Source organism: Acartia tonsa, chromosome 6, assembly GCF_053477335.1.
Source record: "Acartia tonsa isolate MP-2025a chromosome 6, ASM5347733v1, whole genome shotgun sequence".
NCBI classification, from domain to species: domain Eukaryota; kingdom Metazoa; phylum Arthropoda; class Copepoda; order Calanoida; family Acartiidae; genus Acartia; species Acartia tonsa.
In genome coordinates this window covers 6,672,168-6,695,125 of record NC_137265.1, presented here as the reverse complement: position 1 = coordinate 6,695,125, position 22,958 = coordinate 6,672,168, and the positions used below count along the sequence as shown (strand labels likewise).

General features: G+C 32.8%; 3 protein-coding genes across 20 annotated transcripts in view; all 3 read right to left on the bottom strand.

Moving 5' to 3' along the window:
* Positions 1–153, bottom strand: part of LOC145321689 (endoplasmic reticulum metallopeptidase 1-like) — a 47,104-nt gene extending 46,951 nt beyond the window's left edge. For all 9 annotated transcript variants that reach the window (XM_080163216.1, XM_080163215.1, XM_080163219.1 and 6 more), the window contains exon 1: positions 41–153. The gene's annotated coding sequence lies outside the window, so the exon portion shown is untranslated. The remainder of the gene's footprint in view (positions 1–40) is intronic.
* On the bottom strand, positions 149–20,427 carry LOC145321691 (serrate RNA effector molecule homolog). 10 transcript variants are annotated; one of them, XM_080163234.1, is made up of 24 exons: positions 20,217–20,427; positions 19,824–19,968; positions 17,691–18,762; positions 17,291–17,363; positions 16,847–16,942; positions 16,178–16,246; positions 14,707–14,799; positions 14,094–14,192; positions 13,547–13,600; positions 13,104–13,163; positions 12,544–12,630; positions 12,101–12,184; positions 11,551–11,628; positions 11,177–11,224; positions 10,767–10,907; positions 10,397–10,533; positions 9,759–9,807; positions 9,350–9,439; positions 7,089–7,151; positions 6,570–6,662; positions 5,101–5,187; positions 4,179–4,271; positions 3,661–3,732; positions 149–2,887 (listed from the first exon to the last, which is right to left on the bottom strand). In XM_080163234.1, the coding sequence occupies exons 3-24, from the start codon at positions 17,720–17,722 to the stop codon at positions 2,735–2,737; spliced, it is 1,851 nt and encodes a 616-aa protein (XP_080019360.1). In that variant the 5' UTR covers positions 17,723–18,762; positions 19,824–19,968; positions 20,217–20,427; the 3' UTR covers positions 149–2,734. The 10 variants fall into 10 exon arrangements, 8 of the variants coding, with proteins under 8 accessions (XP_080019360.1, XP_080019357.1, XP_080019353.1 ...); XM_080163231.1 differs by lacking the exon at positions 20,217–20,427 and having other exon boundaries at positions 17,691–17,848; positions 18,439–18,798; positions 19,549–20,165; XR_013880378.1 differs by lacking the exon at positions 20,217–20,427 and having other exon boundaries at positions 149–2,494; positions 2,604–2,887; positions 17,691–20,165.
* Positions 20,427–22,927, bottom strand: LOC145321688 (dual specificity mitogen-activated protein kinase kinase 6-like). The gene is made up of 5 exons (XM_080163212.1): positions 22,845–22,927; positions 22,388–22,484; positions 21,499–21,576; positions 21,104–21,186; positions 20,427–20,505 (listed from the first exon to the last, which is right to left on the bottom strand). The coding sequence occupies exons 1-5, from the start codon at positions 22,925–22,927 to the stop codon at positions 20,427–20,429; spliced, it is 420 nt and encodes a 139-aa protein (XP_080019338.1).
* Between the last annotated feature and the right edge of the window lie 31 nt (positions 22,928–22,958).

Sequence of the window (22,958 nt, the reverse complement as noted above, 5' to 3'; positions counted from 1 at the left end):
TTTGAGAGAAATCAGCTAAAATTTTTAAAAAATAACTTACCAATTTTTAAATTTTCTTGTTACAATAATTTTGAATACTGTATAGAATGACTAGAATGAGGATTCAGTTTGTAAATTTCTTATTTTCTTATAATATTAATATTCATGGTTTCTGAAAAACAGAAAATATAATAAATAATTCATAATTTTAAAATAACATAACAGTAAATTTAAACAATTTCAAAGCAATAGTTTATACATCTAAAATTTTAAATTTTGGAAAATTCAAAGCTTAATGTTAAGATTTATCATTGGTAATATGTGATTAACTTGTAATCTTTATATCTAAAGTATTAAAAATACTTCATTAATGGTTAAAGTTAAAAGTCAAAGGAACTCAACTAAAAAAAGAGTTACAGGTCTGAGATTTTGCATGGCAGTTGCTTTATAGGGGTAAAATATGGAACTGTGAAGAAACGGCGGCGCAACCGCCGAAAACCGCCGTTTCCCGCCGAATTTTTTTTGCCTTTTCTCGGCGGTTTTCGGCGGTTGCGACGCCGTTTCTTCACAGTTCCATATTGTACCCCTATAAAGCAACTGCCATGCAAAATCTCAGACCTGTAACTCTTGTTTTAGTTGAGTTCCTTTGACTTCTAGTTTTGGTTTCGAAAAGTGTCACTTTCGCCCCCCCCCCCTTTAAAATTAACTTTCTTAATTGCCTACACTTAAACATTTTAACAATGAAAAATTAACATTACCATCAACATTTAGGGATCTTAAGGGATAAGACTATGGACGATAAATTCATGTACATCCCCAATTATGATTACAATTACAAAATTACAATTTGTCTACATAGATTAAAATTAATGATTTTTTAGAATAAGAGTTAGAGACCAAGCAATCACAATTCAATATTAGTACGAATTTAAAGTTTTTGAGCCCGCGATTAAGATACCTTAGTTATAAAACTTTGGGTACACGTGTAATTTACAGTCCATTGTCCCCTACCACCCTGCAATATTAAAAAATCTGGCAAAATCTCATAATCAGCATGTTAATAATTTGATCTTCAAACCCCCCCCCCCTTTGAATTTAAAAAAAAGTATTTGTGATGTTTTAAAGGGGGGAGGCGGATGTGCCACTTTTAGAAACCAAAACTAAAAGTCAACAAAGGAACTAAACTAAAAGTCAACAAAGGAACTCAACTAAAAAAAGAGTTACAGGTCTGAGATTTTGCATGGCAGTTGCTTTATAGAGGTACAATATGGAACTGTGAAGAAACGGCGGCGCAACCGCCGAAAACCGCCGTTTCCCGCCGAATTTTTTTTTGCAATTTCTCGGCGGTTTTCGGCGGATGCGCCGCCGTTTCTTCACTGTTCCATATTGTAACCCTATAAAGCAACTGCCATGCAAAATCTCAGACCTGTAACTCTTTTTTTAGTTGAGTTCCTTTGACTTTTAGTTTTGGTTTCAAAAAGTGGCACATCCGCCTCCCCCCTTTAGATAAATTGGTCTATTTAGCTAAAGGAGTTGAGGTTTGATGGGGTAGGGGGACCTAGTAATTAACAGATTGCTAAATACGGGAAACTACCAGTAAGTCACTTAAAATTACATACAAATCGTATCAAATAAAAATAAAATACAATAAATCTTATGTACAAAAATTTCAAGTTTTAACAATATAAAATATTAATTTAGTTTTCTAACTACAAATTGATAACAATTAGGTAAAAACCATTACATAAAAAATACATAAATTTCAAATGCAATAACAAAGTCATATAATTTTACAATAGATTTCTATAAAGTTCAATTTCTTTTAATTTTTACAATTTTTCAAAAGAATTTTCCTGTAAATTTCCTTGTGATTATAAATTATAAATATGTATTAAAACTTTGGAAGATTTAAAACTTTCTATGAAAATTATCACTATACAAGTTAAATAGTTAGAGATTTATATTACACAATAGAATGTTTTAATATATTGATATTATTTCTAGTATGGCTTCAAAACAGTTTAAATCTGCTGGATTAAAACCGGTTCTCAGCCATACTTAAAGTCATGTATAGCATCGTATTACAGACAAGTTTCAACGAATGTTAAAATAAAAATCATAATATTAATACTAGTTTTGTTATAACGGCCCATCAGCGCTAACAAAACTGGTTTTGATATTTTAATTTTTTATTTTAATATCCGTGGAAAGCTGTAGATAATAAGATGCAATAAATAACTATTAAAAAATCTATAATAGTATACAAGCGTTAAGTAATGAAATAACCTAAAAGACAAAAAAGCTTTTAATTAAAGCCAAAGAAATAAAATATTTATTATTGAGTCATACAACGATAAATGATTTATTGGAAGTGAAATAATCTTAAAAGTAAATCATGGTTATATTTTCTTTAAAGTTTTGATGTAAAAAGAATGGGTGTATTCCTAATCGACCAACGATTTCCATAGGCTTATAAAGTAACTTTTAGTTATTTATCGCAAAGTATTATAAACAGCTTTCCGCGGAAATGAATTTGTACAATTATAAGATTAAAACCAGTTTTGTTATATCCATGATGCCAAAGGCAAGGGGTAACAAAACTAGTTTTAGTAATATGATTATACATTTTTATTTACGTAGAAAACTGGATATAATACGATACATGATTTTTCAGTATGGTTTAGAACCGGTTTTAATCCAGCAGATATTAACCGATTTCGAAGCCATACTGGAAAATGCTTTCAACTCCAAATATTCATTCGAATGTATCAAACATGGACAGATCCACATCACTGTAGTCAACCAGACCCCTGGGATCAGTGGTTGCATACGTCACCTTGACAGCTCCTGGGGGTGGTCGCGCTGCTTCCTGCCGGGTTCCCAGCCGCGCGTGTACGCCTGTTTTCGCCTATATTTATTTTAAATTTATTTTTAATACATTACTTACTTTTTTTTTAAGTCTATGCCTTTCCTTACTTAACAATATTTATTATTTAACTCTTATCATTTTTTATTCGTTATCAGTTGCTTCGCCCCTCTCCGGGGCATATTTTCTAACCCTGCGGGGCAATCATTAACATTTACTTAACCTAACCTAACCTTTTAAAAGCTACTGTGAAAATACGATGAAACCCGCAACTTTGTTTTCTTTCCATGACCCCAAAAGCTTAAAACCACCCTAACAGTTGTACAAATCTTCAACGAAAAGTAAAACTTATTTAGACAAGTTATTTAATTTCGAGATCTTATGCTTCAGAGAGAAAAACCTTACTCCTATATATAATAGTATTATAATTTATTATTAGGTAATCCTTATACTAAAGTAACAGGATGTCTGTGTGTTTGTCTGTGTGTTTGTACCGAAGGATCTCGCTAACCACTGAACCGATCGGGTTCTCCCACAAAAAAAAAAAATTCCCCCCCAAAATATTTTTTAAATTTTTCTTTTAAAATCTAAAAAAAGAAAATTGGGTATAAAATTCGACTCTCCTCAAGTGCCCCTAGAGACCTCTAGGGGCGTAGCCGCTAGTTCCCTATAAAATACAAATGGGGTCATTTTTTCGAGAATTTTTAAATTACATAATTAAGCAGTTTGACTTAATAGGAATATTTGACTAAACAGTAACACACAACTTTATGGAAAATGCGCGAAAAAAACTTTTTTTTAAATGATTGACATACCTTGACTGGGCTAGAAGCTTCAACTAGTTGGATAGGTGTTGGTGCAGGTCCTGACAATCGGACTTTCTTGGCCTGTAATAGTTATTCATAGCATCGTATTATTAACATCTTCCGCGGATGTAAAAATGGACAATCATAAGATAAAAAAAAGTTTTTAACACATTTATGCAAAAGCTACTTATGTTTGTACATTTTTCTATTCGTAGAAAACTGGATATAATACGATGAGAACCGGTCCTAAACCGCCGGATATTAATCGGTTTCGAAGCGATACGGAAAAAAATTAAAAAAAAAAAAAATATAAGCAGGGTTACTTTTGTGTTAATAGTAACAGGATGTCTATCTTTCTGTATTTTTGTACCGAAAGACCTAGCTAACTGCTGAACCGATATAGATCCCCTCTCTTTTAAGTACAGCTTCTTTTGTATCATTTTGTAATACTACAATTACGTATGTAATTAAAGCCCTTCCCTAATATAGATAAGAAATCCGGGTATATCAAATACAAAAATTCTCACCATTGGCAGAACTTTTTCTTCTGGAATCTGGGGCCTTTCAGGATCCAGGATGTAGTTGTTGAAAAATTTCACTTCAGTCTTAACTTCATCCACCTTGGTAATAACATTTTCATGTACAAGGTGAAAATTGTAGTAAATTAAGGTTGCTAACATGGTGTCACGTATTGGTGAGTAGGGAGGGGATGGGAGTGTATTGGGGATCGTTATTTTAGCCAGCTACAAGTTTTACTTTATTAGAGTAGATATATAATAATCTGGTGTAAGATCCAAGTAATAATAAATCAATCAACAAGCGGTATAAATCAGAATTTTAAGGTATAAGAAAATGGACGGAATTTGGTGTAAAGTACAACATCCCAAATAATTGAAATTACAAAAAATCCCCTTATGTAGTTTGAAGCACCCAATCAAGATTTTTTAAACTGAGTACCTACCTACTAATATAAGTATTTAGAAAAATCTTACCTTCTTTTATAAGCTGCATGAAGAAAAAAAAATATTTAGGTAAATTAAATAAAACTTAATATATTTACCTACTTTACGTTAATAAACATACTTCAAATATTTATTGATATTCATTGAAAAATATTTGGCCGAAACCGAATTCATTATTTTAAGTATTTAATAATTCTATAAAAGGCAATTTGTCATGTATTCCATACAAAAAAGAACGTTAAAATGTATTACCATAATAAAGCTCAAGTAGATTGTGATATTCGCAGCCCTTAATTAAGTCACTGCGCTAATAACTAAAATTGATTCAAATCAATAATATCATTATCCACCTTATTCATAAACTTGTTGAAGATAATAATTCATTATATTATTTCAACACAAAAGACGACATTTGACTCTTCAATATTTTACGCGGCAATCACATACACATATCATGTATTGCAATCAGCTGATCTTTGTTACTAACCTTATCCATGAACTTGTTGAAGATATGCTTCTTGATAAACTCCATTGCTTTGAACTTCTTCCCAGACAGGGTACACAACCATTTATCCTTAATTATAAAAAGATATTTGTAGCCAGGGATCTAAAGGGATGAGACAATGGCCAATAAATTTATGTACATCCCCAATGATGATACATAAACTTTGAAACGTTTCGACACTCAACTTAATGATCCAACCAATCAGAATTCACTGAAGTCCCCAATGTTTATAATCCAACAAATAAGAAAATGCTATTTTAAAACATTGGGGACTAGTATAATAAACAATCCATTGTCCCCCCACTCTCTCTCTCTTTTGAAGCATTGATCTATTCAGGAAATTGTCAAACGCTTTTATTAAGTCTAAAGAAAGACAGAGGGTTGTTTTGATGTTTCAAAAAGACAAGGATTTAATTTTTACTTGCTATGATCCTTCCCAGAGAGAAACGGGTGACAATGGCCTGTTTATTACACTAGTCCCCAAAGTTATAAACAACGTTTTCTTATTCGTCAATTTTGGAGACTTTTACTCAATTTTGATTGTTTGGTTTTTTAAGATGGGTGTTAAAACGTTTCAACCACTTATCTTAATCTACAGAATGGTTAATTTTGTTTATCATCATTGGGGATGTACATCAATTTATTGTCTTATCCATTTAGATCCCTGACAAATCTTAATGCTTAAAAAAGGTACTTAATGACAATGTTCTCCGATTGTAACAACTAGAGGGGGGGGGGGGGCGTAATAACATATAAACCTAAACAGTGAGCAAAATGGTCTAAATATTGAGCTAGATTCTTGAAACTTGATACATAAGCATAGTCCCATAGGTACTAAATCTAAATGGCAAAAAATCAAATTTTTTATTTTTAGAATAGGTAAGGTAAAAAAAACCCTGCGGAAATGGGCGAAAATGGGGTTTTTAGGCCTTTTTTTGGTCTATTTTTATGTAGAAACTTACATTTAACTGTTTTTTCCGTAGGTTTTTTCCCTTGAATACACTGTGAAAACACAAGGGCATTATTTAAGATGATTCAGCAAGTCGGGGACCGACCCCATCGGGCTAGGTGGGTGGCTCGCAGGAGTAAAGTGCATTTTTCTAAAGTTTGTGTGTCATATATCAAATATAGGTTTTTTGAGTTTTGGTCCCAAATTTGCTGAATCATCTTAAATAATGTCCTTAAGGATACATACAGTATTCAAGGAAAAAACTTAAGAAAAACAATTAAAAGTAAGTTTTTACATCAAATTAAATCCAAAACAGGCCAAAAAGGCCTAACAATCCCATTTCCGCGGGGTTTTCTTGCCTAATTTTTTTTTTCATTTTGCGTACTGTTTAATTTTAGATGTCAATACGCCCCCCTCCCCCCCTCTTAGGTATGTGACGAAACAGTTTTTCTTCAGATAAAATATCCTTACCCACTGAATATTATTGAGCCATAAAAACTACCTTAGACAACTCTTGGCTGTTAGCTGAGATAAACTTGTCTATTTCAAATGTTTCATCCTTCAAACCAAGTTTCTTAGCCTCTACTTCTTCAATCTAAAAATTGTTAGGTAATAATTATTATTGCAACGTATTAAAGACAGCTTTCTGCAAATATTACAATCTGGTATCAATACCTATCATTTTCATTTTAATGTTTGTAGAAAATTGTCTAATATGTTGCTTTACATGATTTTCCAGTAGGGCGGAGAACCGGAAAAAAATCTTCCAATAATTTTTTGAATCTTCCAATATTCTCAAAAAAATCCCAATTTTTTTAAAATCCCCGAATATTATCAATCAATGAGAAACATTAATACTGGCTTATTTTGATTGTTATGTTTAGTTTAACTGTTACCTTCTACTATAGTTTTACTTTAGTGTAACAAGAGCAGGGAGAAATTCGTATAATTGAGAAAAACATAATTTTTTATATGAAAATATAAATATTGTTGTACTTTGAAAAGAAAAAACAGCTGTTACCTCTTTCTTATCCTGTAGCAGATGGTTAAACTTGTCGGATCTTGTGTTCAGAAACTTTTCCACCTATGGCCACACAACAATAAATAAAAGAAAAAAAAGAAGACCTTAATAAACTTTCTGAATTACTTGAATATCTTCATTGTTTTTTTAGATTCTAAAATCTAACCTAAAGCTATAAAGTTAAATATTTTTATGTTTTACTTTTATGTTTTATTTTTATTTATAGCATTAGTAGGTAAATTGTACACTTTAACTCAGACAAATTTCTTTCTTGTAAAAAAGTGCTTTCGTTTTCTCAGCCCCAGGGAAAACCTAAAGATTGCAGGAGGCTAAGCATTGTGTAATGTCCATGTGTATGCTGTATTTCTATCTTAACTTCATAAATATTAACTCACCAAAGATAACCTAACCTAACTTATATAAGTCACTAGAGATTGTTCGCCTCGAATCTAGGTTATCTGGAAGAAAAAAACGTGAAACCAGGCTTTTTAAAAAATAATAGCCTAAAACCATCTCGGGCCCTAAGAGAAGCTTCACTGTAAAGGAGGACCATATTGGTTCAATGATTAGCGAGACTTATCGCTACAGACCAAAAAACTTACTACTTTAGTTTATATAAATCAATTGGTTAATTAATACACACTTAGCATTAATTCGAGTTTAGAGGTAACAAAACGTTTTTAAGATATTTAATATGAGTCCACTCCCTTCACTTGAGTGCCCTGCCCGTGCCCATAGATGTCTCTAGGGGCGTAGCCGCAATTAATTATAATTCGATTGAACCTGATAACTTTTTCACCAAAATCAAAACAAAATCTTTACCATCAATAACGATAAACATAAATTTGTTTTATATGTAGTTTAATAATTTGCCGCTAGGTGTCTCAAATTAAAATCACAATATCTGTAAAAACCTTCAATTTCTATTGTTAGACCATTTTTATTTAAATATTTAATAAATTTATACTTACAGTGTTTGTTTTGGCAGAAATTAGATTAAAGTTTTTAGTAAATTATATATGGTTCTTTAACTTGGTAAATAATTTTCTAATGCATAGTAAAAACGGCCATTTTCCAGTTACAACACATCAATTTATCGGCTATTGTCGCCTGTTGGGACTATAGAGCCCAACAGGCCTTCAATATAATTGATTTTGTCCAGGGATACACTTGTGTGTCCGTTATTCTACATTAACAACTGGAGGCTGCTTGCCTTCAATCTGGGGGCTCATTATTCGTGGATGTATGGAAGGTCAGAAAAAGAGCCAGGCCATTTTTTTTAGTTGGTTAATTTTTCTCTAGGGCGATTTCTTTTGGGTGGGTTGTGGTACCCTCCCCCAAAATAGTTATACATCTTCGCGGGACCTATGAGAAGCTACCCTGTTAAAGAGAACCCGATCGGTTCAGCGGTTAGCGATATCTTTCGGTACAAACAAACAGACACACATCCTGTTACTTTAGTATAAGGATATCACCAAAAAAAAATAGGCCCGCCCCCCCCCCCTCTTTTTCACCACCTCCCCTTTTTCTCTCCACCCAAATGGGGGGTGCCCAAAAGGATCTTATATTAGGCGGCCCATAAGGATCTTATATTGGGCGGCCCAAAACCGCCCGCCCAAAATGACAACCCTGGTACAATCAGGGATTTAAAGGGATAAGACAACTTTTTAAAAAATCCCCAGAGTTGTGGAGCCAACGATTAAGAAAATATTATTAGAGAACTTTTAGGATTAGTCTAATGAACAGCCCATTGTCCGATCTCTATTTCTGCTCTCATGTTTTAAAGGTTGCAATCTCGTGTGGATGCAACGTTCTATTAACAGATCTTTAGTATAAATGTAAATACCGTTACTACCTCCTCCCCTTTCCCAGTGACCTTTGTCGTCTGCTAACAAATTGTTTCTGCAACTTGGCTGTGTTAATATTCCCGACAACATTGGTTGATTTTCAAAGATTCAATGGAGAATCGGCATAATGTCATTGGGATAGGGAAATACAGTTATCTAACACTTTCTACCTCTACTGTTTTACTCTAATGTTCTATTGTTTTTAGTACAAAAGCTAATCTATAATTTGAAATGTCCGTATGTCAGTAAGAAACGTTGTGTGGAAACGTGATTTTCTCAGTTCCTATAAAAGATAGACGGCTGAAACTTCTTGTCAATATTTCTATCAATATGGAGCATAATTAAGCATGAAACATTCTAGGCGGTCGGACTTGTTTTAGGCAGGTTTTAAGCTCTTTTATTATTATTGTGTGCCTGTGGATCATCTTGTTCTGGTTGTTTCTCACTTCTGATATGGATAAATCCACATCTGTTGGGCATTTCATCCTCACCTCGGTACTCTTTCTAAATAATCAGGGATTTTAAGGGATAAGACGATGGGTGATAAACAAAATTACCCCTTTTGTAGTATAGAATAATTGGTAGAAAAGTTTGGAAATTGCTAGAATATACTACCCAATAAAGATTTAATGAAAAATTCTGCAAAGTTTTTATGTTAATAGAAGAGGAAACCACGTAACAGATTAAAAGGATAAATTTACCAAATAATTTTCGATGCTCATTCTTTACAGACAAAAAAACAAATAAAAGGACATACTACATAAATACAGATTAGTGAACATACCAAAGTTATATTAAGCTACACTTTCATTAAAAAAAATACCTGTCCATAAAAGTCAATACTGTGAACCATTCTGAGGTAGATTATTAATCTAAACAAAATATGCAAATATTTAAGCAGGGGTGAATTGTATATTCTGCACAAGATTCATTTTTCCCCTGCTGCAATTTTTTTTTATTTTTTCACCTAGTTTTTTCCAGAAAGGAAGGAGATAAAATAGAAAAATATTTTCAGAACTCTTTATTTTATTCATATTATCTCCACTCCCACATATTCTTTTAGTTTTTTTCACCAAAGAGGGGATAAAAATGGAAAAAATGCTTTCAGTTCTCTTAATTTTCTCCCATCCACTTTTTTTTTTATTTTTTACCACCAAATTGCTAGGGTCAAATTTGCATAATATACACCACTGTATTTAAGTTAAGGTCAATAAAAAAAATATATTAGTAATTGAAAACAGACCATATAGATTTTAATGTTTAACGGATTTTTTACTTTTTTTGGTGGGGAGGGGAATTTTTTCGAGGGCTAATTTTTTTGTTAAAAACATTCCCTAAACCTTCGAGAAGTTTTCCTGAAAAGGAAAACCATATCGGTTTCGCAGTTTTCGAGATCCTTTAGTATCCCAAACAGACTTCCTGTTACTTTTATATAAGGAGCATAAAAAATGTATATTTTACCTGTCTAGAGTCAACTTCAAATCTTCCAACGAGTTGTCTTGCTCAGCCATTAATTTAGCTGTTTCTATCAACAGGGGATTTGTGGCAGCTTCAGCTGCTTTCGCAGTTTCTACAGCATCTGACTGTTTTTCACTACTATTTAAAAGAAAAATTGATGCTTTTACAATGAAAAATCATCAAGGAAAAATTCAAGAATTCGTAGTTTTTGTCCGAACTTTGCAAAAAAAACTGCAACAGATTTAAGTAGATAAAAAATTAAATTAAATAAACTTTCTTTTGAGTCTCATTTTAAAAATATATTAAATAGGTATTTCTTTTCAGTGTTCGAAATAAACATATAAATTTTATTTTCAAGATCATCAACTTTCCTTTCATCCTGAGTGGGAGCATCATCATCTGGGTTAGGTTTCTCATCCTCTACATTTGTTTTATTTGCATCTTCAGTAACTTTGTTCTCTTTATCTTGTTCCTTGTCAGGGCTAGCTTTTTCCCACACTTTTGTTCTTGCATCCTACAAACAAACAAAAAACATTTTTAGTTGAGCATGAGAGTAACTTTCTTATTTGGTAATTGATTTAATTTCTTAAAACCTTAAAACGTATTTTACTCTTGAGTTTTTGTATTGTTAGCTTTATATTTTGCGTAGATACTTGTGGCCATAATTGCTCTTGTCCAAAAACTATAGTAAAGGTTAAGGATAAAAAGACATATTTTTGAAAAATATAGTTAAAAAACATTAGGTATAGAACATTTTTAAAAAATAAAAACTACAGTACATACCTTGAATTTGATGAGATCTATAGCAATATTGATATCCTTCTTTACAACCTTGGATGTCATACATTACAGGTATTACCTTTTAATTGTTTTCAAAACTGAAAAGAAAAAACTGATATGCCTAAAGCTGTATCTAGGTACAAAAGAAAACTCGTTGACACTGATTTGGTAAATATTTAACGATGTCAAAAGACAATAAGTATACACTTGTACGCAATTTTTGTAGTAGTTTCCAAAGTTAAACGTATATTGATTAGAAAGATAATTTTAATGTGTTTGAATATTATTCTTAACTTCTTATATTACCTATTTTAATTTAGAACAGATTAGTTTTCAAATTGTTTAAATGAATAAAATGGAATGCTTGTGATGTATGCCTGTGGATGATTGAGAGCCTCTTCTGGACAAATTCTTGTACGCCTGCTTAAATCTTTGTTCACTACTGCCTGCAGGTCCTAAACATTAGAGACTATTAACAAAACAAATATTACCTACTATGAATCTTTTTCCAGAATGGCTTCGAAACTGATAAATATCCGCAGGATTAGAACAAGTTCTTAGCCATACTGGAAAATCATATATAGCAACGTATTACAGACAGCTTTCCGAGGATTTATAAAAAGTCAATATCAGTTTTGTTAGCCCGGACCTTCGGCTTGGTCAGGGCTAACAAAACTGGTTTTAATTTTATTTCTATATTTCTTTTTTATTTTAATATCCGCGGAAAGCTGTCTATTATACGATGCGATAAATAACTTATTAACTATTCTAAAACAAATATTAGATTATATACTCATACTTCAAATGTATACATAAAAAGGAATGAAAATACAAATCAGAAATATTAACTTTCCTGAAATATATTTTCCAAAACTTTTTATTTTCAAATTATTGTCTGTGAGTTTAGAAACTATTTATTTACAATACCTGTCCATTAATTTGTGAATTATTAATAGCATAGCAGATTTCTCTTATTTTTGCATTTCTCTTGAAGCTTATCCACGCTTTCCTGTTCAAATATAAATATGTCAATAATATTTTTATTTCTTCGTCAAGAAAAGAAGTTTTTGATCATTCATAGACTTTTTTTCCTTCTTTTAATACAGTTAGCACTTTTGTTAAGCATCGATATCAAAGAAAAGGTATTTTTACTTGTTAGAACCACGAAATAAATCGTCTTTAATCAATGTAAGAAACATTTGTAGAATCGCTCCACCATATTGAGAAGCTTAACTATTTGCAATCCCTAATATAATAATATTCACTTTAATATAATAACGAACCCCCCTCCCCCCCCCCCCCACCACCCGAAAAACTTAAAACAATAAACTTTATCCTTATCATAAAAACATATTTTATTATTTTTTCCTTGCAAACTGGTTTTGGGGATCTGTATCTGAGCTGACCGCCAATCTCTGATAGCCGGGGAACTTTTTCACAAGATTTTCCAGGTCATTCTAAAACAAGAAAACTCATTGATCATGGGTAGCGTAGTATACATTTCTGCAACTATAACGAGAGCAAGACAGGTTTAACACCTCCCAGCAGTGATGTAAGGCATTTTTAAGTTGACATACTTGGTTTCTGTTATATAGGACTAAATGACTGAAAAAGATCTACCATAGTCTTATTAGTATTAGACCATCAAATGCTTTGACACAAAAGTTAAGTATACTTTTTAGATGAAAAGTGTACTAATTTGACGATGTTTTGCCGTGTTATTTTATCTTACATTTTAAACTTTACAAAACATTTGATTATAATTTTTTTTTTAATCGCTTAATCTTATATTATATAGAAAACCATAGTGAAAAAACGAACAAGTTTTGTGTTATAGTACCTGCGATAATTAACGGTGCATTTTTGTAATTACAATTTGTTTAAAAACCGATATGAATATTGTATCAAATGAAAAAATGTCTGAACTTACCTGGGTAATACTTTGATGTAAATTTTTTATAAACAGACTTGAAGATTTATGCTTTACACTGAACAATACAATAATAATAATTTCAAACTTCATTAATCTTCATTTAAAAGTAACAGGATGTATGTCTGTCTGTGTTTACCGAAGGATCACGATAAACGCTGAACTGATATGGTTTTCCTTTAAAGTGAAGCTTGTCATAGGTCCTGTAAAGGTTCTTAGCTTTTTTAGGGGGAGATTTCCAACACCCGCCCCACAAAAATAGCTTTAGAAAATAATCTCCATAAAGAAAAGAAAATTAGGGGTGCGGGTTTGACTTCCCACGCCCTCCCCCTCCCTCACATCAAGTGCCCCTAAAGGCCACTAGTAATCAATATAAGTGAGATAACGACAATTGGATTTTTAACTCAAGGACAATTCCATTGAATTTATTATTTGTAGTTCCTATCATTGTTGTTCATCTCAGAGTCTAAATTCTTGATGTCTTCATAGTTTCCACCCTACAACAAACAGTAAAGTATTATGCAGTATAATGGATATTGAACTGTTTAGAGTAAGAAAGCAATATTTTTTTTTTAATTTTCAAACTTTCTCAGGGATCTAAAGGGAAAAGACAATGGCCAATAAAAATTGATGTACATTACCAATACAGATACACAAAATTAACCTTTCTGTAGATTAAAATTAGTGGTTGTAACGTTTTGACACTCAACTTAATGAAACAACTAATAAAAATTCAATAAAAGTCCCCAAAGTTATCATAATGTTATTATAAAACTTTGGGGACTAGTTAAAAAAAAACAGCTTAATTCCTTCTTTCTCCCTGAACTTTCCTTTTTGAATTATGAGTTCATCATTAACACGAATTGTCTTGTTCAAACAGCAAGCTTGTAAAACAAAACAAGAGAATCCAGCATTTTAACAACTTTAGTTTCCTTACCTCTAATAGAATAACAAGAGAATCCAGCATTTAAACAACTTTAGTTTCCTTACCTCTAGCAGAATAACAAGAGAATCCAGCATTTTAACCACTTCAGTTTCCTGGTCCTGGCTACACACAACACCTTCCAGTAAACCTTTCTGTTCCAGCTCCTGATAATTATAATTCCATAAATCCATTGATTTTTTTCCTGTTGTCAGGGACAAAGGGACCAGGATACTGACAAACAATTGTAAGTAAACAAATTTCACCACAACCAACTTCCTAACCCCCCCCCCCCCGCCTTTCTTAACCACTTCCATTTGGTTACAATACAAAACAAGTTTTATGCCAACATTAAGCCACAAAAATATCCAAACTTTTAGCAATTTCAAATTGAATTAATTTGCTGAATTACGGCCCCTGGCTGTTGTGTTGATTATATGGTGATTATATGTTTAGGGATAAGATATTATCATAGGACGGTAAGAACTGTTCATGGTTTTAAGATTAAAGTAGGTAATATGTAATGCATAAAGGAATTTCATGAAAATATTTGACAAACCTCCCAAAATATCTATAGATCGTATTATAGAAAGCTTTCCTCGGATAGAATTTGAAAAAAGATTAAAAGATAAATTCCAATTTTGTTAGCCCACATGCGAAAGGAATACAGAAAATATTTACCTGAAAGATGTCACATCTGCGCTTGACCGCGGCATTTGTGCGAGCCTGGCGGTTAGAGAACTCGGTCGGGTGATACTTTGTCCGGAACCATTCCTGAAACAGTTTTTATTGTCTGTCTTAAATATCATAATGAGAAGTAGCAACGATATAACCTGTATGAAGAGGTATAAGTAAATTGGGGAGAGGGGAGGGGAGTTTATATCTAGATGATTTTTCTCTTGGGAGGATGGTGGTACCCTTCCCCAAATCAGCTATAACCTTCTCAGGTCCTGTGAAAGCTACCCTGTAGAGAAGAACCGTATCGGTTCAGTAGTTAGCAACATCTTTCTGTTCTCACAGACAAAGATCTTTTATATAAAGATTGATTCATAGATGATCTTAATATCAGGGAGAGATGGTGAGATATATTAGGAAATATTCCTTTTTAATTTCTATATAAATTTAAAAGTTTAGAAGGGGGTGGAGGGTTGGAAGAAATTCAACTAGGTTAGAAAATATACAACCCTGATTAATAACTAGTCAATTTATTTGAAAATTTACATTACATTATCGCATTTGTAAATTTGTCGAATTTATGTAGGTAGGTACTGATTTTTTATTGTTTTTTGTTTTGTCATAATAAATAAGTACAACTTCTTTGTTTCAAATCTCAACGTTACTTTAAAGACAGAATATTAAGGGGGGGGGGGGGGGGAAGTTCTGACACATTTGCGTAAACCTGGTGTATAGGCTTTATCTTTGGACTGAGAGGATAGGTTATTAGGGATAAAATCATTCTTATATGATAAATTTCCCCCAGATTTAAGCTTTTTTGGATAGGCCTCCAGGTTCCGGAGCTCCAGGCCTCCAGGTGGTCTCTGTACAGGTAAAAATAAAAAATAAGATTTTTTTTTTGAAGAGTTAGAGGTTAACTTATAAAACAAAATATGCTTCTTTTTGATTGTTATTCATATATTTGAAGAAAAAACATACATATTTTGTCTCATAAGCTGACATCTAACTCTTAAAAAAAAAAACAATTTCATTTTTACCTTTAGAGAGACCACCTGGAGGCCTGGAGCTCCGGAACCTGGAGGCCTATCCAAAAAATCTTAAATCTGGGGGAAATTCATCATATAAGAATGATTTTATCCCTAATAACCTATCCTCTCAGTCTAAAGATGAAGCCTATACACCAGGTTTACGCAAATGTGTCAGAACTTCCCCCCCCCCCTTTATCTTTTCTTCGTATTATAGACAGATTTCTGCGGATAGTAAAAGTAAAAATGATAACATAGATTCCAGTTTTGTTAACCCCGTCCCCGAGGGGTCGAAAGACCGTGCTAACACAACTGTAATTAACTTATTAATTTTATTTTATTGTTCGTAGAAAGTTGTCAGAAATACAATGAGATCCATGTTACATGGCTGAGAACCGGTTCTAATCCAGCAGATGTTAATCCGTTTCAAAGCAATACTGGAAAGAACATACCTGACCCTTGTGAAGGACAAAGAATTCATTGATCTTCTGCCTCCTAAATTCTAACTTGTATTCTCCATACTAAATTAGAACCATTATAAGAAACAACATAACATTTATGTATATCAATGGTTGCCCCAAGAAGGAGGGGGGCAATGGGCTGTTTATTCCACTAGTCCCCAAAGTTTTCTTATTTGTTTGCTTAACAACTTTGAGGACTATTATTAGAATTTGATTGGTTAGTTCAAGAAGATGAGTGTCCAAACGTTTCAACCACTAATTGTAATTGCCTAAACCCCGTCATTGTTAAAAGTTGCACCTACAGCAGCTATGTCAGATGCGCTTTACAATATAAATAATGAGAGTAGTTTGAATGCTTTGAGCCAAAAACAGGTGCAGCTCGTTACCATGCACATTTAAGAATTCCAGACAATGGTCGTTCAATCAAAGGGTTGGTTGTCTGCAACAGACATAATACGAAACGAGATCTTCTTTGTGGTAACTCTGAACCAAATCTTGTTAAATAATGCATTGTCTGGAAGTTCCAACCTGTGCAGTGCATAAAGGGTTGTGCAAGTTTTGGGCCAAGGCATTCCCACTATTCAAGTTTCAAAGGAACCACTTTAACGTCTTTAGTTCTGGCGTGATGTTTGGTCGAGATGATGGGGTTTAATAAACTACCTTGGTGAGAGCCTCCTCATCAGTGATGGAATCGTCCTGTGTCTCTAGGAAAGCCTTGAAGGACATCATCACTGGAAATCTATCCAACTCAGAACCCTGACAAAAACAAAAATATTACAGTTTCAATTTACCAGGGAAGAAGGGGATATTGAAATATAAATTATACTGGTACTCAAAGTTTTATGAAAAAGTTTGGATATTTAACGCATTTTGATTGGTTGGATCACAACTAAGTAGTAGTGACCCATCTATTTAACCAGTAATTTTAATCAACAGATGGGGTAGGTAGTTTTGTTTATTTTCATTAGAATTTGGGAATGTACTTGTTTTTCGTTCATTGTTTTATCCCTTAAAAATTCAAATTGATTGTTACTGTCTCGTTTAATCGTCAATCAATCAATCAATGTTTGTTAAATTAGTATTAGGTTAAAAAATTGCACAAACCTCCTCTCCATCTCTCTGTTTTCTCTTCTTTTCTTCCCTGTCTCGAGCTTCCACGTCATAAGCTTTGGGTAAACTAAAATAGAAGCATGATATTAACAATCGCCAAATTGGATTTCATTGTCAAATAAATTGTTTTACCGTTAGTCGATTTTGTACTCAAATTTTATAAGATTTATTTTTATTTCATAATTTCGGAAAAATCTTGGTACATTTTACTTAAGAGATGTGTCTTTTGTACGTCTGTCCCTTAAGTAGGTTTGTCGGTGTAACAAAAAGCCTAATGCTTTCTTATAAGATAACGTACAGAATGAATTTATCTTATGTTATGTGAAATCGATAACTTCTAAACTGATTTGGTTCTCCTTTTTTGGTTACAAAGCCACAATGAAAATAACAATACCTGACTTTTCGTTCCTCACCACGGTCCGACATTTTTAATTTTTCAGAGAGGCATCCACTGGACAAAATGTTCTGGAATAATCAATTTATTTAATTAGGTATAATATTTGAATATTAATAATAATAATAATATTTGTCTGATGAATGATGATCCAAAAACTGGATGAAAATTAACCTCCAACATTTGAAATATAATCATGTTGAAGGAATGAAAGGTTGTAAGAGCAGGGAGGGAAAGGACAATGGTAGGTTATCTAATATTGCCCCATTTCACTTTAAAGTATGAGAATTTGGGGAAATATTCTTTAATCTGTCATTGTCATATCTCTTTACACCTGTTTGAAAAGGGGCTTTCAGAGACAAGGACAAGTAAACAAAAAAGAAGAAAAAATGTTTTTCGAAGTTCTGTTCTTAAATATTTTCTGTTCTGCTCTTAAAGGGAACTATGCATGAAAAGAGCAAGTGATGTTTGGCGTCTTCCAGTAGTGAAACTAATCATAGTATTGCATTTATTTTAAGCAATGGCCATTATAACACTAATCCGGGAATAAAAATAAATTTTCACAATGTTTTTTTTTATGAAATAATACATAGGTTCATTGCTAGTAGATATTTGTTCTCTTTCGTGCATAGTCCCCCTTGAGCTTAGTTAGCACTTGTCCTTGTGCTCTAATTAGGACACTAGTTATATTTATCAAATATGACAGGTGTCCCATCTGAGGTGAATGGAGAGGGTTGAAACAAAATGCCTAGCTGTATATCATTATCACTGACTTTTGAAGATAAAAAAATAATTAAAATCACAATAATAATGCATTAAAAGTCAGGGTTGCAGAAATAGGACAATGAAAAAAGTTATCGTTCTCACAAATTTTGGAGTACAAAATTTTTTGTTTGGTAGGTTAAAATTGATGGGAAAATGGTTATTTTCTCATCCATTGTCCTTTCCTTCCCTGATTGATAATATAACAATTCAGGTTCAAATCTGGTATTATTAATTCAATAAAATTGTTGTTAAAACTTTTAAAAAGTTGGGGATCTATGTTAACTTGATGTATACAAAAAAATGTTCTCTAAAAAATGGTTGTACAAATAATAACTAAAACTTGCTAAAAATGATTTGATGATAAACTTATTATTTTGAGGGAGTTTATAGATTCGGCAAAATTGATCACAATTAATTAACCCTAGAAATCATCTATTAATATGGTTTGAAAGATAAGATATTATTTTTTGGTGTTATGTTAAAAGTGAAATAAAACTCAATGATTAATGCATATGTTGTTTTCCTACTTTATGCTGGTTATTGTTACAAAATTAATGATGAAAATGAATGTATGACTCCAGTATTTAAGCATAATATCATAATTCAAAACTAATAAAAATATCAAAAGAGAGCAAACTTTGCCTTATTAAATAAGTTATATAGAAAATGTTTGATTTGATTTAAAATTTTATTATTTAGGCATTTAATAAGAGATAGCTATGAAAAATGTATTGAGTATGTACAGCAATTTTGTTTATTGTTTAGCTTGAGATAAAATTCAAAGATTGTCCCAGAGTCTTTGTTTTGATTTTAGTGAGTTCAAAATGCCCAGCAGATTGGAAAATTTAAAGGTAATCACTTCGTTTTAGTATTAGAATTTGATTTTTTTATGTATTGAAACTAGCTACATTTTTTGATAAATGGAAAGGGGGGATAGGGATTGGAGATTGAAATGAATTTTTAGAGATAAATAGAAAAAGAGGGCTAAAGAGCTAAACTTTTTAATATGTTGCAAAGAGTAAAAATCCCTTTTTCTTTAAAAAATATCTGATAAGAAGTGAAACAACTACTATTAAGGGCTTTATCATCATGCCTATTTGTCTATTTTAGCGAAGTTGAATTATATTTAGTGGTTGATTTATCAAAAAGTTCTTGAAATACATAAACAAAAAAGAAATGTTTGGATCTAAGTTGAAACTTTACTTTCCGGCCGTGTAATTAAAAAAGTAGGGGGGGGGGGGGGGGTATATAACTATCTCGTAATATTAGGCAAACAACACCTTGTTGAGCTTTTAAAAAGTCATCTTAATCTTAAAAAGTCATTTGCATACTTATCTCAAGATAAGTTATTTGCCAACCAAAACCCACTTAGGTATAATTTTTGTTTTTTTAACATCGTAGACACAAAAATAAAAATAAAAACTACGACACATTAAAACCATTTAAACCATGAGTTCAGCTTCAAAAATGAAAAGAAACCTTGAAATGATTAGGTCACAGCATATTTAAAACTCTCAAGTACAAAGAGAAAAGTAAACACTCCAAAAAGTCATTTTGAAATTTCAAAATAGCATTTTCTTTGTCTATCTTTTTTAGATAAACTTCAGCAACAATGCAAGGAAAAATTCTGAAATTTTCACATAAATGCACGAAAAAAATCAATTTACCAAAATAAAAGTGTATTTTTGCATAACAACCTTGGCTTTTTGATTTAAAAGAATGTGACATGTTGTTCAGAAGCATTTACTTATCCCTTTCCACCTGACTAAGACAATGCAAAGGGGGGGGGGGGGGGGCAGAACAAGGGCGTACAAACAAACTTGAAAAGGGCTAGAAGAGCGCGAAGCGCGTAGAAAAATTTAATAAACCCTTTGTGCACGCCCCCGGAGGCAGAAGAATGATTCTACAGCAGTGTTGTGTTGGGGAAAAGTTCTTGGACTGAATGTTCCACAGGCGGTGCGGTGGTGGGACTCAATCCTGAGCCGGCTGCGTCTCTTCTTTCGGCTCGGGTTCCTCCTGGTTGGCCAGCGACAGGATCTCAGTCACAAAACTGAAAATACAAATATTTCATTAAACAAATAACAATTACCATGGGTGTGTATAGTTTGCATGTGAACTTCTGCTATGAAGAGGACGTGGGGAAGAAGAAAGGGGTGGGTGGAAAAAATAAATAAAGGCCATATAATTTATAAACGACGGTAAAGCATTTAAAAATGGTGGAAATATTGTACATTAGATACCTTTTTCTTTTTTTTTAAAAATGAAGTGTACTAAAAAATTCTGCTAAGCCATAGGTATGAAAAAAATACTCAAGTGAAATGGAATTCTTGTAATTGAGTGTTATTAATCTGTAATTTTTGCAAGTAGTTTTTAATAAAACCCGTCCCCCATCCATCCCCCAATCTTTGTTGATTTATTAAAGCTCAAGGAAAGGGACATAGAACTATAAATTGCACAGTTACCCACAGTTTTTAATTAGTTGGCTTAAGACTACTTAAGTTACATTTAAATTAGAAGTGTACAAAATTTTCAACCAATAAATTCAATCTACAGATAAAATAATTTTTTTGATCGTCGTTGGTGATGTTGTACTTACATCAATTTATTGTTCTATGTCTTATCCCTTGAGATCTTTGAGTAAACTTTACCTTGACATTTCATCTAGTGGAGGTCTTTTTTCTAGGAAAGGATGGCTAAGTAGGTCTGAGTAAGTTGCCCGGGCAGTCACATCCTGGTCACAATCAAATAAAAGTTTATCAAAATATAGGTGAGGGTTGGAACATTGGGGTGTTTATTACACTAGTCCCCAAAGTTTTATAAAAAAAGTTTTCTTTATCGTTAGCTCAACAACATTGGGAAATTCTATTGAATTTTGATTGGTAGGCTCCAGTTTTGTTAGCCCGGGCCTTCGGTCTCTCAGGGCTATCAAAACTGGTTTTACTCTTATAATTTTTCATTTTAATATCCGCGGAGAGATGTCTATGCTACGATGCGTTAAATAACTATTCTCAACTTCTCAATTTTGCATAAACTTTTCCTTGACAAGACTGCTGCAGATGAACTGTTCAAATTCTTGAGAGAACTGATTGGGAGGCAGGCGCGGGGCATCCTCTTTTACCACCTGCATTAAAATTGCATATTAACCTCATAAAAAAAGTAATAAGATGTCTTTAAGTCTGTCTGTACGTCTGAAGCGTATGATCTCGATAACCGTTGTACCGGTTGTGCTCTGATTTTCAGGGATCATAGATACAACTATGTCTGTAAATTTTGGGTCTGTGATTATTTTAAATTAAAATTGAGATATTAGAAAAAACGGGTTTAGTCCCTTTCGTGGCAACGCACCTTAAGACGATTCTTCGTATTTTTCACAGTAGCTTTTCTCCTATTTCTAGCCCCTGCGGGGGGCTCTAACCCTGCGGGGCCAATAGCATAACCCTCTGGGACAATCACCTAACCCAATATAACCTAACCTAACCTAAAATAACCTATAAAAGGTCATCTTAAAAATACGACGAATCGCCCCATAAGGGGAGATGCCACGAAAGGGACTATTCCCGAAAAACATCTTTGGTCTATACACTAGGTACTTATCATATGAATAATGAACTGTAAAAATTTTTAACTTAATTTTAAGTTTGATTGACATTAAGAATGAGCTTAATACTTGTGAAATAACCAGAAATCTTCATGTTTCCCAGTGTGCAGGACAATAAATGTATAAGAATAGACGTATAACCCAGACGACTACCTGGTTCCGGTGGTGTAGGGACCTTTTCAGTCTGTTAGCAAATGGCTTTCTTCTCTTTTGTAGCGACTTGGCTTATATTCAAAGACCCAATTGAAAGTTCGCACAGAGTCCCCACCCCGTAAACATAAAGTTATCTAACCCCAGGTCCCCTCTATTCTGTTACTTTAATTGCAGGACTAACCTGTCTGAGTTGTTCAAAGGGAGTGGCCCAAAGTTTGTAGGGAAATCTTCCTGTGGCTATTTCAATCATCGAAATACCAAAACTCCAAACGTCGGATCTAAATATTCAAAATATTTTAACATAGGACCTAAAACCATTCGATATGAATAGGGTGAGAAAAAAGAAGATGCTTTCTCTTCAAGTGAGATCCTTTCCCTCCATATTTTAAAAGTATAAATAGAGAATAATGGTTATATTCCTGCATGGCAGTTTCGCTCTATAAAATAACTTACTAAAACTGCGTTAGACTAACCATACAAGCTTCCCCTTATCCAACAAAACCTAACCGAAAACAAGAAAAATTTACCCCCCCCACCCCATCCTTATTTTCAATCTATTACAATGTAGGATTTTCTGTTGGTTATAGGCGCACTACTAAAGAATATAGCTGTCATTGTTATAACTAAAAGCTATCCACCTGACATCATAGTTGGAAGGGTTGCCAGATGGATCTATCCTCTCTGGGGCCATGTATGGTTTACAGCCTGTTACATTGGACATTTTAGCATGATTGATTATTCTTAATTTTCAA

Excerpts from the sequence above, each read along its gene's own strand:
- LOC145321688 (XM_080163212.1), bottom strand. The coding sequence starts at position 22,927 with ATGTCCAATGTAACAGGCTGTAAACCATACATGGCCCCAGAGAGGATA. Across the intron at positions 22,485-22,844 it reads CCTTCCAACTATGATGTCAG|ATCCGACGTTTGGAGTTTTG; the intron begins GTGGATAGCTTT and ends TTGAATATTTAG. Across the intron at positions 21,577-22,387 it reads CCTTTGAACAACTCAGACAG|GTGGTAAAAGAGGATGCCCC; the intron begins GTTAGTCCTGCA and ends ATTTTAATGCAG.
- LOC145321691 (XM_080163227.1), bottom strand. The coding sequence starts at position 17,722 with ATGTCGGACCGTGGTGAGGAACGAAAAGTCAG. Across the intron at positions 12,631-13,103 it reads TACATCAAAGTATTACCCAG|AATGACCTGGAAAATCTTGT; the intron begins GTAAGTTCAGAC and ends TTCTTGTTTTAG. Across the intron at positions 10,908-11,176 it reads TAGATCTCATCAAATTCAAG|GATGCAAGAACAAAAGTGTG; the intron begins GTATGTACTGTA and ends GTTTGTTTGTAG.